At 35.6% G+C, this 13,618-nt stretch overlaps 1 protein-coding gene across 19 annotated transcripts in view; it reads right to left on the bottom strand.

Annotated features, from left to right (window-relative positions):
• The window catches only part of ATP2C1 (ATPase secretory pathway Ca2+ transporting 1), a 158,017-nt gene that overhangs the window by 44,274 nt on the left and 100,125 nt on the right, over positions 1-13,618 (bottom strand). For all 19 annotated transcript variants that reach the window (XR_012430684.1, XR_012430685.1, XR_012430683.1 and 16 more), the window contains 6 exons: positions 13,520-13,586; positions 8,798-8,922; positions 7,848-7,945; positions 5,618-5,713; positions 5,439-5,528; positions 3,167-3,271 (listed from right to left, as the gene is read on the bottom strand). Coding sequence is in view for 15 of the 19 variants with exons in the window: in XM_065539881.2 (XP_065395953.1) it covers positions 3,167-3,271; positions 5,439-5,528; positions 5,618-5,713; positions 7,848-7,945; positions 8,798-8,922; positions 13,520-13,586 (581 nt within the window). In the remaining 4 variants the exon portion in view is untranslated. The remainder of the gene's footprint in view (positions 1-3,166; positions 3,272-5,438; positions 5,529-5,617; positions 5,714-7,847; positions 7,946-8,797; positions 8,923-13,519; positions 13,587-13,618) is intronic.

The following is a 13,618-nucleotide window of genomic DNA, read 5'->3' as shown; positions in this document are numbered from 1 at the left end:
TGAAAGTTATTTCATCTTTTTTATGTTTTTTGGAAATTTTCTTTAGCATCTGTCATTACCTTTCTCTAAGACCCCTTTCTCTGTTGGTTTGGTCTTTGACTTTCATACTAAAGATTTTCTCCAAGTATCTAGTAATCCCTCCCTGTCACTTGTTTTCAAGAGTGAAGAAATTAAGAGACTAGAAGCTCCATGAGCACTGGCTGAGCTAAGGATCAACTGGGAAGCCTTCTTGTAGGGTGATGAGATAAAGTCCAGGAGTAGGTAAGTGCTTCTAATGAACAAAGAGTTTAACTCAGAGGTGCCCCTTATGACAGGGCTCCCCAACTCCCAGGCAGTGGACCAGTACAGTCCGTGGTGTGTTAGGAACCTAGCCACAAAGAAGTAGTGGGCTGCAGGCAAGCAAGCACTACTGCCTGAGCTCCCATCTCCTGTCAGGTTAGCCAGGGCATGAGATTCTCATAGGAGCATGAACCGTATGTGAACTACACATGCAAAGGATCTAGGTTGTGCACTCCTTACGAGAATCTAATGCCTGAGGATCTGAGGTGGACCAATGTCATCGCAAAACCATTCCCTGCCTGCGGAAGCGTTCCAGGAAATCAGTCCCTGGTGCCAAAAAGGCTAGGGACCGCTGCCATACGAGACCAGGCAGCTTTTCTAAAACTCTTGAATCTTCTTACTGAGGGAATGAGAGTAGGGAGATGCCAGCCTTCATGTATTCTAAGAGACAAGTGGTGTTAAGAACTAGGGCTTAACCCTTCAGGACAATGACATCTTCTTAATCACTGTTTTCAGTCTTAAGGCTTAATCCTACCCTCTACTCTTATCCCCAGATTTCTGGTGTTCCACAGGGGTAAAGGAGGGCTAACCATCTGGCCTAAAGAAGCAGCAAAGGTACTTGGGGGAGTTCTGTTGGTTCCTTATTCAGAATTTCAAATATCTCTATTTTTAGCCTTATGCCTTACTCCCTGCCTCCAAAGGTACCTGGCACCTTTGAATCTTCCCTATACTTTCTGAGTTTATATCTTCTATTCCTTGTTAGTGATTTTCATGGGTTTCAGGGAGATAATAAATATATACAGTCATGTTCAAGTGAAAGTCCTTTAAAAGCAAACTAGCCACTGAAGTTACTTTTAAATTGGTAAGTTTCCCTATCTGTGTCAGGCTGACTTCTTACAGATCCTGAGTCACATCTGTGGGTTGGGGTTTTGTTCGTTCATTTCACCGGTTGGTTTTGTTTTGCAAGAGGAACTCTTCAGGTCAGCAAATGAGAAGAAGAATCAAATGTTTCCAAACATATCCTGCTACTTTCTGTCCCCCACTCCCACAACTAAGAAGATTTAATCTTCCAATGTAAAACTTTGGTGAGATAACATTAAAAGTTGCTGAAAAGTAAAATTATTAAACATTACATGAGCCACACTATCTTCAAGTACTGAGCGATGGTTTACAAAATGTAGTGAAACAGACCTATCCAAAAAAGTCACATGCATATTCTTGCCATGTAACTATATGGTTAAGGGCCATCAGCTGAAAATCGCTTAAGTTTAATGCAATTTCTGAAAGCTTTACATTAAAAGGTTTAAAGTGTAAGGCATTTTATTTTCGTAGTTTTATTTCCAATTGTCTTCTTTCACCTAAGTTTGTAAAAGTTCCTTTAAAGAACAGACGGAAACCTTTTTTTTGGCCCTCATGAACATAGTTCCTGGAAGACTTCAATTCAAAGTTCAGTGTTAACCAACCTGGCCTTCCTTTTAAAACCAGTATGTTTCCACTTATATGAATGAAGGGAGATCCCTTCATTCCTGTTTTCTATAGAGATGTAATCATAGGTATCATATGCAAAAATCATGTGTTTGCTCATAGGTAAAAACATATAACCAACTAGTCATTCCTGTCAAAGGAACTATAAAAATAACAAATAAGTCCAGACATAGTGGCTCACGCCTGTAATCCCAGCACTCTGGGAGGCCAATTTAGGAGGATTATGTGAGTCCAGGGCTTCAAGACCAGCCTAGGTAACATAATGACACCCCATCTCTACAAAAAATAAGCAAAATTAGCCAGGTATGGTGGCACGTGCTTATAGTCCCAGCTACTTGGGAAGCTGAGGTGGGCAGATCACTTGTGCTCGGGAGGTTGAGGTTGCAGTGAGCCAAGGTCATGCCACTGCACTCAACCTAGGCAACAGAGTGAAGGAAAGTTTAAGGGGGTGTGGGGGGGTGTGTGTGTGTGTGTGTATTTAGACGGAGTCTCACTCTGTCGCCCAGGCTGGAGTGCAGTGGGGCGATCTCGGCTCACTGCAACCTCCGCCTCCTGGATTCTAACAATTCCCCTGTCCCAGCCTCCTGAGTAGCTGGGACTACAGGCACACATCACCACACCTGGTTAATTTTTGTATTTTTAGTAGAGACTGGGTTTCACCATATTGGTCAGGCTGGTCTCAAACTCCTGACCTCAGGTGATCCACCAGCCTTGGCCTCCCAAAGTGCTGGGATTACAGGCGTGAGCTACCGCATCCAGCCTAAGCTTCAATATTTTTTAAAGTTAAGTTTAAACATCAAGCTGGTAATAGCAACTATGAGTGATATAATCATACACTCTAGATAATTCAGAACTCTTATTACACTAACTGGAAAAATTTCTAAAGCACCCAGGAACAAAGTGGCAGCTTAAAATACCGGTATGTCATTTCATCAGCTTGTAAGCTAGAGTAATCAACATGAATTACATACATTTGCAAACTACTTTCCAAAAAGTAAGGTGGTTTCATTTGTTCTGAAGATAAGACATTCCTTCAGTGAAAGAACACAGATTGAAACACAGTCTGCAAAGACCTTATAAGGAACTGTCATGAAGAACAGAAAAAATTCTGAAAAAACCAGATGTCACAAGCTTTAGGAGACTGAGACTAGGCTAGTCTCATTTAAGCTGTTTGGTCACACAGCAACAACTCCATGAATATATCTATGCATGGATTCTATAAGGAAAGACTATCAAAGAGAACACAAACAGTAAGAGATGAGTGTACTATTAATTACACGTACTTTCTAGCAACAAGTCTTTATTATGTACAATGACTATTTAAACCCAAAGGTGGACGGTAAATGAAAAACTAGTCATCTAAGCTGAACAGGAAATACGTGTTCTTTAAACACATGGATACCTGCTGTGTTCGGTGTACACACTTAACAGCCATCCACTTTTGCTCAGAGCTAAAAGGGTATTCAGTTTTTCTGATGTAGTCTTGTTGAAGTCCATCAAGACCCATCTGTATGGCACAAAAAGAGAGTTAATTCTCACCTATATGTGATTATTTTTTCCTTTAACAAAGAACAAGGATCACAACTTGTAGCTAGGTTGGCTGGATTATTTTTCAGTTAACGGTGAAAGAATAAATGCTCCATCTATATATACCGTACTTCCCTATACAACAGTATACATTTTCAACATGAAAGCCCAGGTATGTAGATAGAGTCTAAGGCAGGTTTTCTGAATTGCACACTGACTAAACCTCCCACACCCACTGTATTAATCCCTCTACCAGCTCAAATTCTGAAAGGAAGCAGGATATAAATAAATAAAACTACCCAACCAATTCTGAGCATGTATTTTTATAATCAATAGAAGTTTCAGATTAAATCTCTCACTTCTTAGGGACTCAAATGTCTCACTTGTTATCATCCTAGTCCCTTACCCTCTACCACTTTATATCCTGAATACTACCAGTCATATTGTTGTTTTCCTTCCCAATCGCCTTTGCATCAGTATCAAATATGCAAATGTCAAAAATAACAAAAAATATCTTCCAAATATCAAAAAATGCTTAAACTACTCAAAATTCTACCATGTATTGCTTTCTATTTTCTATTGAAACATGTTCAGGCTCTTCTTCTTGGCCTTAAAGGTTCTCCAGAAACCCACCACATACAGTGTCTATAAAAATCCTCCTGGTCGGCCGGGCGTGGTGGCTCACGCCTGTAATCCCAGCACTCTGGGAGGCCGAGGTGGGCAGATTATGAAGTCAGGAGACTGAGACCATCCTGGCTAACACAGTGAAACCCCGTTTCTACTAAAAAATACAAAAAATTAGCCAGGCATGGTGGCGGGCGCCTTAGTCCCAGCTGCTCGGGAGGCTGAGGCAGGAGAATGGCGTGAACCCGGGAGGCAGAGCTTGCAGTGAGCGGACATGGTACCACTGCACGCCAGCCTGGGCGACAGAGCGAGACTCCGTCTTAAAAAAAAAAAAATCCTCCTGGTCGCACAAATACATTTCATTTTATCCAGTTTGGCCAATTCACTAGCCACAGCCCACTCTATGCTCTTTTACTCCTCTCTACTTCTACTTTAGTTCATTCCCTAGCTTACCTCATCTAAACGCTTCCTATCTTTCAAAGCCCTCATATCCCAGCTCTGAATCTGCATTGTTCTTATATGTGACTTAATGTTTAAGATTTCAGTGTCTGCTGTCTTGGATTGCCTTTTGTCTCAAGAATGTCAATATAAATTCCCTACCTAAAATGTGAGGTCTCTGCCCATAAAAAGATAGGTTCGTACTCTTCATCTCTCAGAGAAACTAATATCTTTATAAGCATAACACAGGAAATACTTGATAACTAATTCATGTTTTGAGTACTATACTATTTTAGTTGTAAGGAGACCAAAAGATACAGAAATGTGCTTTTCTGCCAAGGAAACTATATATTCTAAAACTATAAATTTTATTTCATTAAATATGTTATAATAACCTGTAATTCTATACTGTCTCTCATTTCAAGCAACCTCATTTAGAAGCCTCTTGCTTTACACAAGTATCAAAATTTCCTTTGAATACTCTTGAGGTAGGAATAGTGATTTTTGTTGTGAGTGACAGCCTGCACTTACTAGGTTTCTCACTGAATCAAATATAGGACTTAGGGGATAAGGAGACAGATTGGGACAGATGAAAAGTTAACTGAGACTTCTCCCCAAAAAAAATTATAACTTCACAATCATTTTGAAAAATTAACAAAGGAGAGAAAGGAAAGACTGAGAAAAGAAAGCTATTTTCTCATGACTGTGTTATCTTTACCTAGAAATACTAAAGAATGTTGCCTTTTATTCATTCAAGTTAGTATTTATTAGCAATTACACACATTTATGAAGTATTTCACATGCAGATCTCAATACTGTGGAGGACAGGAACATTTCTTCATAAGAAATCAATGACTGTTCATTAGTTTGTAACTTGCAAGTGAACAATCAAGTTATACTGAAAAACCTCTATACTTTATATTTACAGGAGTAAAACTGATACCCAAAAGATAGTAAAAACAATGTAATAGTATGAGTTTTTTTCACTCAATACTTAAAAACCAGTAATACTGAAATTGATGACACTGCGTTCTGTTGTGAGGGTAGTGTCTCATATGTCAAAGAAGAGAAATTTAGGTACGTACCTTCATTGCAAGAGCAATTAAGGCCCCTTCTGTTGGCTTCCCCATTAGAGTATTGTTTCTAATTACAGCATCATTGCACACACAGCCCGCCTAAGAAAAATACACATAAACTATGAACCTATCACTGTGTCTTAAGTCATTATGAAGAAAGTCACCGTCTTGGAAAACAAAGTATTTACCTCAACAATTCTGCTAACAGCCGGGTTATAGAATCCATGAACAACATCACCATCAACAATCACTTCCCCAAATTGATTATAGCCAACTCCAGTAACCTAAAGGTCACAAAGTGGGATCAATAATACAAACACTACAAACACATGCTGGTGATAAGACCTATAAAACCCAAAAACTATACTGAGTTCTGTTCATTTTATTTATAATGACACTGTTAAAGTGTTTATCTAGAAAAGCATTAAAATTTGTCTTTTAAAAGGACATTTAGTGAAGAAATATAGATTCTAATTCTCATCAAAATTATTAATCTAAAAAGACATTGTTTTCTACTTACAATATGCTATTAAAAGAATAAGCTATGAAAATATACATAAGTAAGCTTAAACTTGTATGACATTACACTTATATAGCATACTACAGTTTGCAAAGAACTCAAATCCATTACCATATGTAACATATAACACAAACCTGTGACTTTGACAAAAGTAGTATCCAAAGTATTCTTTCTGCAAACATGCAGGCCTGGAGACATTGAGATATACGCTAGCACTTACAAATCACTTTAACACAGCATATTACACACCAATTTTAAAAATCAGAGGTAGAGACAAACCAGGTATTTATATCAGATGTCTAGAACAAACCAAGCCAAACAAAAGGAAATTTCACAATAAAAATCATACAATTTAGTGGCTAGGTGTGGTAGCTCACATCTGTAATCCTAACACTTGGGAGGCTGGGGCAGGAGAATCACTTTAGCCCAGGAGTTCAAGACCAGCCTGGGCAACAAAGCAAGATCCATCTCTATTAAAAATAAAAATAAATATAAAATGTTTCATGACATAATTTAGAGGTAAACAATTAACAAATGATTAATGCATTACATATAGCATGACCTTAAAAGAAAAACTAATATTCTACCTTCCATATCTGGATCATATAAGCACATGTAGTCCCAATGACCCTTCTGAATCATCCAGAAAGGGCACATTCACCAACACAGCATGGGGGATCTTTGACCAAATCTAACACCATAAATATCGAGTCTCTTTTCAAAACCTATGTAAATAACGTACATAGGTTTATTTTACACAGGTAATATAAAATGGACGTAAATAAACCCAAGTACAACTTCTGTCAATTTGTCTAATGCTTATTTTTCTCAATGAATTAGCTATAAATACATTTTAAATTACTGTACCCAACATAAGTAGTGTTAAGAGCATTCCAGTCAAAAATCCTGCACAGACTGAGTAGGATTAGACTTGTCCATAAGCACCTTCAGGAAGAACTACTGCACAGTGATGTACACTTAAGAGACAATGTATCAATATATAATTGTTAAAATAAAATGATTCATTCATTCATTTATTCATTTATCAAGCATTTATTACTATGAAGCAGGCTCTGTGCTAGGCAATATAGTTCCTGTTCTCTCATAATGGGGAAAAGGGACAGAAAATTTTACCTAAGATAAGGACTAAGAGGTATGAAATGCTAAGAAAACATGTAACATAGGGCCACTTCTGGGTGTTCTGAAGAAGTGGGTTGAATTAAGGTGCAAAGGATGAAGAGGTATTAGACTATCCTAAACAGTGAGAAAGGCAGCAAAGTTCCTAAAGTAGGAATAATTGTGTCACATCAAAAGAACTATAAAGCCAGTATATTTAGTGCATAGAAAGCAAAGGGTAGCATACAAGGATAGAGGGGAAAATAAGGGACAGAACATGTACGACTTTGAGAGGCCACAGTTCAGGATCCTGATCACAATGGAAAACCATTGGAGTATCTTAATTTATGGAGTGACATGCTTAAAATTTGGTTCTAAAAATATCCCTCGAGCTACTTACGGAGTGAGGACATCAAGAATAGATCAAGACCAGTCAAAAAGCTTTATCAGAGTGGCAGGTGAGAAATGGCGGTAACTTAAAGAAGCTAGCTATAAAGTAGATGGCTGGGAAAATTCTTTAGAAGTCAAAATTGGCAGGATTTAATTATGGATAGATGAAGGGGTGACCGAAAGAGAGATGTCAAGGAGGAATCAAAGTTTTTGGATTGAACAAGTGTACAAGCGGAATGAGACAAAGACTTGGTAGAAACACAGAGAGAGAAAATAACTCCGCTACTAATTTACAGCCCTTTTGAAGGTAAGACACTGGAACTGTTAGGAATGTTAAACATCAAGTTTCTTAAAGCGATACTGTTTTTGTTTGTTAAAAACCTATAGAGTACCTCAGCATGCAGACCATCTGAAGTAAATATGTGAGTAACAGTCATTTCATTCTTCGTCAGTGTTCCAGTTTTATCTGAACAAATCACATTACAGCAGCCTAAAGAATTAAATCATTACAAGTCACCAAAAGAATCAAGGAGAAATATAAGTTCACTTAAAAAACAAATCAAAGACTAGAATCCTGTCCTACTTCTCTGAATTTATTTATAGAGATCAAACTCATGGTAATTTTAGATTAACTTCTCTCATTATGCTTGTTTCAGCATAAGCAATTTCTGAAATTAAAAATAAAAATTAGATGTTGACATTTTCTTATTTACATACAGTTAGTTTCTACAAAGCTACTTCACATTAGCTTTATGTAATGATCTTATATAACATCTTTGCTAGAAAGTTTGGAGAGTTCCTAAATATAAACCCATATAATTTCTTCAGTAGGGATTTTTCAAGGTATTTCAGTTTCTCGTATATGGAGGAGATATTAAAATACAAACTAGAAATTAAATTCAGTACATTTTTGGAGTTTCAAAGCATATTGCACATAAAGTTTTGTTAGAGCAATATAACTACTGTAAATTTACTGTTCTTACAGGCAAATTCAACTCAAGTATGACATTTGGATCTGTAATAATACATATCTTCTTTGACATGTCACAAGAAAAAAATTCTATTAATTTTACTCCAAGATTTCAGTTGTTGTATGGATTTTTCTTAACATGATTTGAGCATTAGAACATTATGATGTAGAAAGACTTCTCTTCAAGGCCCTTACCTAAGGGATAGGAATTTTTAATTGCCTTTTTGGGTTGTTAAAACCATATCCAATTTTGCCATAAGCCAAACATCATTATGCAAATCTCTAAGATAAAAATTGTAAAACTCTGAGATGATTCACTATTGACATAAACTTATGCATCATTGCATAAGAATGCTCTTAACACAGACTTACCCAGAGTTTCAACAATAGGCAGTTTTTTCACAATGGCCCTTTTCTTCACCATTCTCATAACACCAAGAGCTAGTGTCACTGTGACCACAATGGGGAGACCTTCAGGAATTGCTGCTACAGCCAAACTATAACCAATATATACAAAGTATTAAAATATAGGTTAAACAGTACTCACAGCAAAATTTAAATTGGATGTTACTTAAAGCTTAATAAAATGCAAAATTAATATAGTCAATACCTAAAAAATAAACTTCTCAAAAGGAAGAGAAAGTTAACATTTACTGGATACCTAGTAGCTGCCAGGTTAAGCACAGTGGTTAAAAAATGTAGGTTCTGACATCAAATTGCCTGGATTTGTATCCCTGGCTTCACCATCTTTTACTTGTGTGATCCAGAGCTACTTACTAATCTAGGTCTGCAGTTTACTGTCCTCATCTATAAAATACAGATAACTATAAACGTTCAAACAAAAACTTATCAATGTTCACAGCAACACTATTCATGATAGCCAAAAGATGGAAACAGGCCAAATATTCATCAACTGATAAATGTAAAATTGTGACATCCATGCAATGGAATATTACTTTAGCCACAAAAAGGAATGAAGTACTAACACGTTACAACATGAATAAACCTTGAAAACCCTGAAAACCTTGCTAAGTGAAAAAAGACAGATACAAAAGGTCCCATATTCTATCATTCCATTTATATGAAATATCTTGAAAAGGCAAATCCATAGAGACAGCAGATTCGTGAATGGTTGCCAGGGACTAGGGGAAGAGGGAAACTGGGGAGCGACTGCTTAATGTGTACAGGGTTTTCTTCTGGCATGATGAAAAGGTTCTGAATCTAGATAGCGGTTAACAGTTGTAAAACACTGTGACCATACTTAACTCCACCAACTTAACTCCTTAAAACTAAATTTTTATGATATGTGTATTTTATCACAGTTTAAAAAATCATTTCACTCTTGTCTTTTATAATTAAAAAATGACAAGTCTTTCTTTGTGCCATTCCAAATACTATCTCTTGACTCTGCTAGAAATAAGGACATAAGCAATCCAACCCTTCATTCTACCACTGTTCCCTCTGCTGCTTCTACTTCCTAATTTCCATTACCAACTTTTCTTTGCGTAATCTAGTACATTAGCATCCGTTTCTATAACCATAATTGGCTTTTTCATGCTTTATTTACTGGTTGATTTTAAAGTTGAAAGCAAATAAGCAACAATATTATTAGCTAAACAATACACACTGAAGAGTCAAGAAATATGTATTATCATTAATACTTCCTTTTCTCCTTTGGGCTACTCAAAGAGAATGTTCCTAGTTCAAAGGGAATCCTTTTTTTTCTTTTTTCTTTTTTTTTTTTCCTTTTTAAAATGCTTCCATTAAGGAAAAATAGGCATCATCACTTACAATCTAGATACAATGAATCTTTTCAATCTTTTATATTTAAATCATCTTAGCAAAACTTTGCAGACGAATAAATAAATTGTAAAAAACTTCACTCTAAATTTTCATTTTAACGATAACCCAAAACTATTCCTGGACTTGAAGGCATCTATACCTGAAATGGGTAACATATTTTGGATGTAACTAACTGCTCATCCACTGTTTTTGGCGAACTTGGAACATACTTATCTTATAAATACTGATTTCAGATTTCAAAACATATTTCTAACAGGCTCTAGCTTATCAATCTAGTTCTTCTTTCTTGCATCTGTTCTGTCAAATTGCAATACTTCTAAAACCATTGATGGTTCCCAATTGTGTTGAAAAGAGAAGAGCTACCTTCTTTGGTCCATGACTGCAAAACATTTTCAATTTTAGATTTATAAACACCAATTACAATGATGAATCCAATGAATTTTTCTACTTCTGCATAATCTATTTCCTTTTAATCACTTTTATATTCATACCAGTCTTCAGCATTTCTCCATTTAAAAGCAGTATGAAGTCAATGCTGGTAAACAAGCATCATAAAAGATGAATGAAATAGGGTCATACATTCGTTTAGCAAAAAGAGATGCTCCAGATTCTTGGTAAAAACTACTGCATGATAGAGTCCTTGCTGCAGAATGATTAACTTGAAGAGAATACCTTTTTCTTTTTTGTCCTTAAAAACAGACTGCTCACTCATCAAAATTAAGGAGTTTGAGAAGATCTAGAGTATCATCATCCAAAGACTCAGTCTTGAGATTTCACTTATATGATTAATTTCACCCACATCATTATAGCCTACAGTGCTTCTACTTGGCTCCTTGCACTGATCTTCTGATTTGCCTAATAATTGTGAAAAGTCTTCTCTGCCAATTATTCTCTTTGCCATTATAGCAGAAAGTGAAAAATTTTGAATTCTCACTTTTGTTCAATGAAAGCTATAACAAACAAACCTAAAGATTGTGCCTTTTAACTTCTTTTACATGATGCAATACCTTAGGCAGCACAATAATAAACCTAATAATAAGAGAATAGTGATGATTCATTTTATTACATCAACCTTCTAAATGATTCCATCATTTTTCTGCTTTCTTATTGTTTTAGTCATCTTCAGTACTCTTGCAAATAATTCCTAGGGTGAAGAAATTGTAAAATACTTCAAGAAAGAGGAAAAATAGGATCATTAATTTCCCATAATGTAGCTTATATTTATAAAAGATTCCAGTGGATCCACACTGCAAAACAGAATTGCAAAAAGAATAAGTTTTATTCTATTTGAAAATTTTTAAGTTTCTTGTACTTTGGAAGACCTTGAAGAAAAAATAAAAGTTATGATATGTCAATCTGTACAAAAAGAACTCAAATAAAACCCCAAATCCTCAAAAACTAAAAATGATCCAATGGATAATATGTCAGTGTTTAATATCTCAAACTTATTCCCCATTTTAAATTTATTTTGTATTTAACCCATGGCTTTTTTAAATACAAATTTAAACCAAGAGTTTCAAATTGCATTTTCACCCCCTTGAGAAATAAAAAAAAAACACATTCCTTCACTATATCACAAATATCTTTTTACTTCTCATTCATTCAGATTCCTTGTAATCTATTTGACTTTTCTTTTTGAAAGACATTGACTTTTGTTCTAATATTTGAAATATTTCCTATGCCTACAACAGATGTCTACCAGGATTTCTTTTCCTTAGATGCCTAAGTAAGTTCTTGCCCTTTCTTATGTCTATTATCATCTTCCTTTCCTTCACCCGTGTTTTGCTGGAATTTCATACAAGGATGGGTAGGAAATGAATATTCTACTTGCCTACTTATTTGTAACTAATCGGACCAATCCTTTGGCTAGGCCTAATTTACAGATTTATGATCATTTGCCCCGTAATCTGTTATCACTGCTCCACTGTATTCTAATGCAATCTGATGTTGCTATGGATGAAGAGCTAATAAAATAATCTTCCCCTTCTGGATTTGATTAACTCCAGTTCTATTCACCTAGTGACCTGGTAAGAATAATATATCAAATATGCTGCTAGGTAACACTGCTATGATTAAGGGATTAAGGGACTAATAAAATCTCTCTAGACGAGGAAAGTTATAATTATCTTATAGGAAGTCATAGCTTTGAGTTTCTCAAGTGTAGTAACTCTTGTAACTAGACACGTCCCTTGCAGGCATCTGGAAACACATGTTTCAAAATATGTCTCTCATAGAGATATTTTAACCCAAGGTAAATCCCACACTCACAAGGTTGACCTTATCTCCTTTTACTTGAGTGAACTGCTACACGGACTGCTGCAGACTCTCAGAAGGCTGCCTGAAGTTACCCTGCTGTGTTCAGGGCACAGGTATCAGATGTGGTCTGTGAAAGTCTTGTGAGTTGGAATGTTTAGAAGAACCTAAAAAGACTCTGTGGTAGAAACTGCAGTTGCTAATGAGAAGTCTGATGCCAGCGTAGTTACCCTTCCTTTGTAGATGTCCTGACATTTTTTCTTTAGTTTCACAATTATGTATCAAGTTTGAAGTTTTTTCCATTCTGCTTGGCATTTAGTGAATCCTTTCAATCTATAAAGACTTATTTTGCCTTAGTGTGAGAAAATATTTGTGTGTCATATCTTACATAATTTCTCCTTACATCTTTTTGAAACTCCAATTAGTTAGAAATGGTATTTCTGAAATTATTCCTCTTCATCATTTTATCTCATTCTAAGACTTTTTACTTTTTTTAGGGGGGGGACCTCTTTGAATTTATATTACACTCCTTCAATTGAATTTTTAATTTCAGCATTCATAATCTTAATTTCTAAAAACTCTTTTTGTTCTCTGATCCTTTTCTACAACAATCTATCTCATGGATGCAGTTTCTTCACACGTCTCCGAAAATACAAACACTTGGTTTTTAAATTTGTCTTCATTTCTTCAACGTTTCGTTTTCCTCTGAAATTGATTATTCAATTTCTATATTGTGAACTTTCTCTTTCATGCTGCTAATTTTCAATTAGACAATCCTTAATTGTCTATTTATATATAAAAAGGCAATAATGCATTAGTAATTCCAGACATCTAGTGTGGGTTTTCTTCATTACCATATATATACGTTTTCATTTTTCTGGAGGTAATTTTAATATATGACTTCTGAACCATTTATGTAGCAATATTATACTCTTATGGGCTCCATGTAATATTGATCTCCATAATAAAACATAAGCTATGTCCATTAGAGAAATAAAAGGGCAAAGGAGACTCCAATTATGAAGTATTGGAACTTACCTTACACTAATAGTAAACATTTCCAGGATATCTTTTCCCAGTAACCAGCCAACCAACATGATGATTCCTGAAAGAGAAATAGTTATTTTTCCCTTTTAC

The sequence above is a fragment of the Macaca fascicularis genome, chromosome 2, assembly GCF_037993035.2.
Source record: "Macaca fascicularis isolate 582-1 chromosome 2, T2T-MFA8v1.1".
Taxonomy (NCBI): Eukaryota; Metazoa; Chordata; class Mammalia; order Primates; family Cercopithecidae; genus Macaca; species Macaca fascicularis.
This window is presented reverse-complemented; position numbering and strand designations above follow the sequence as displayed.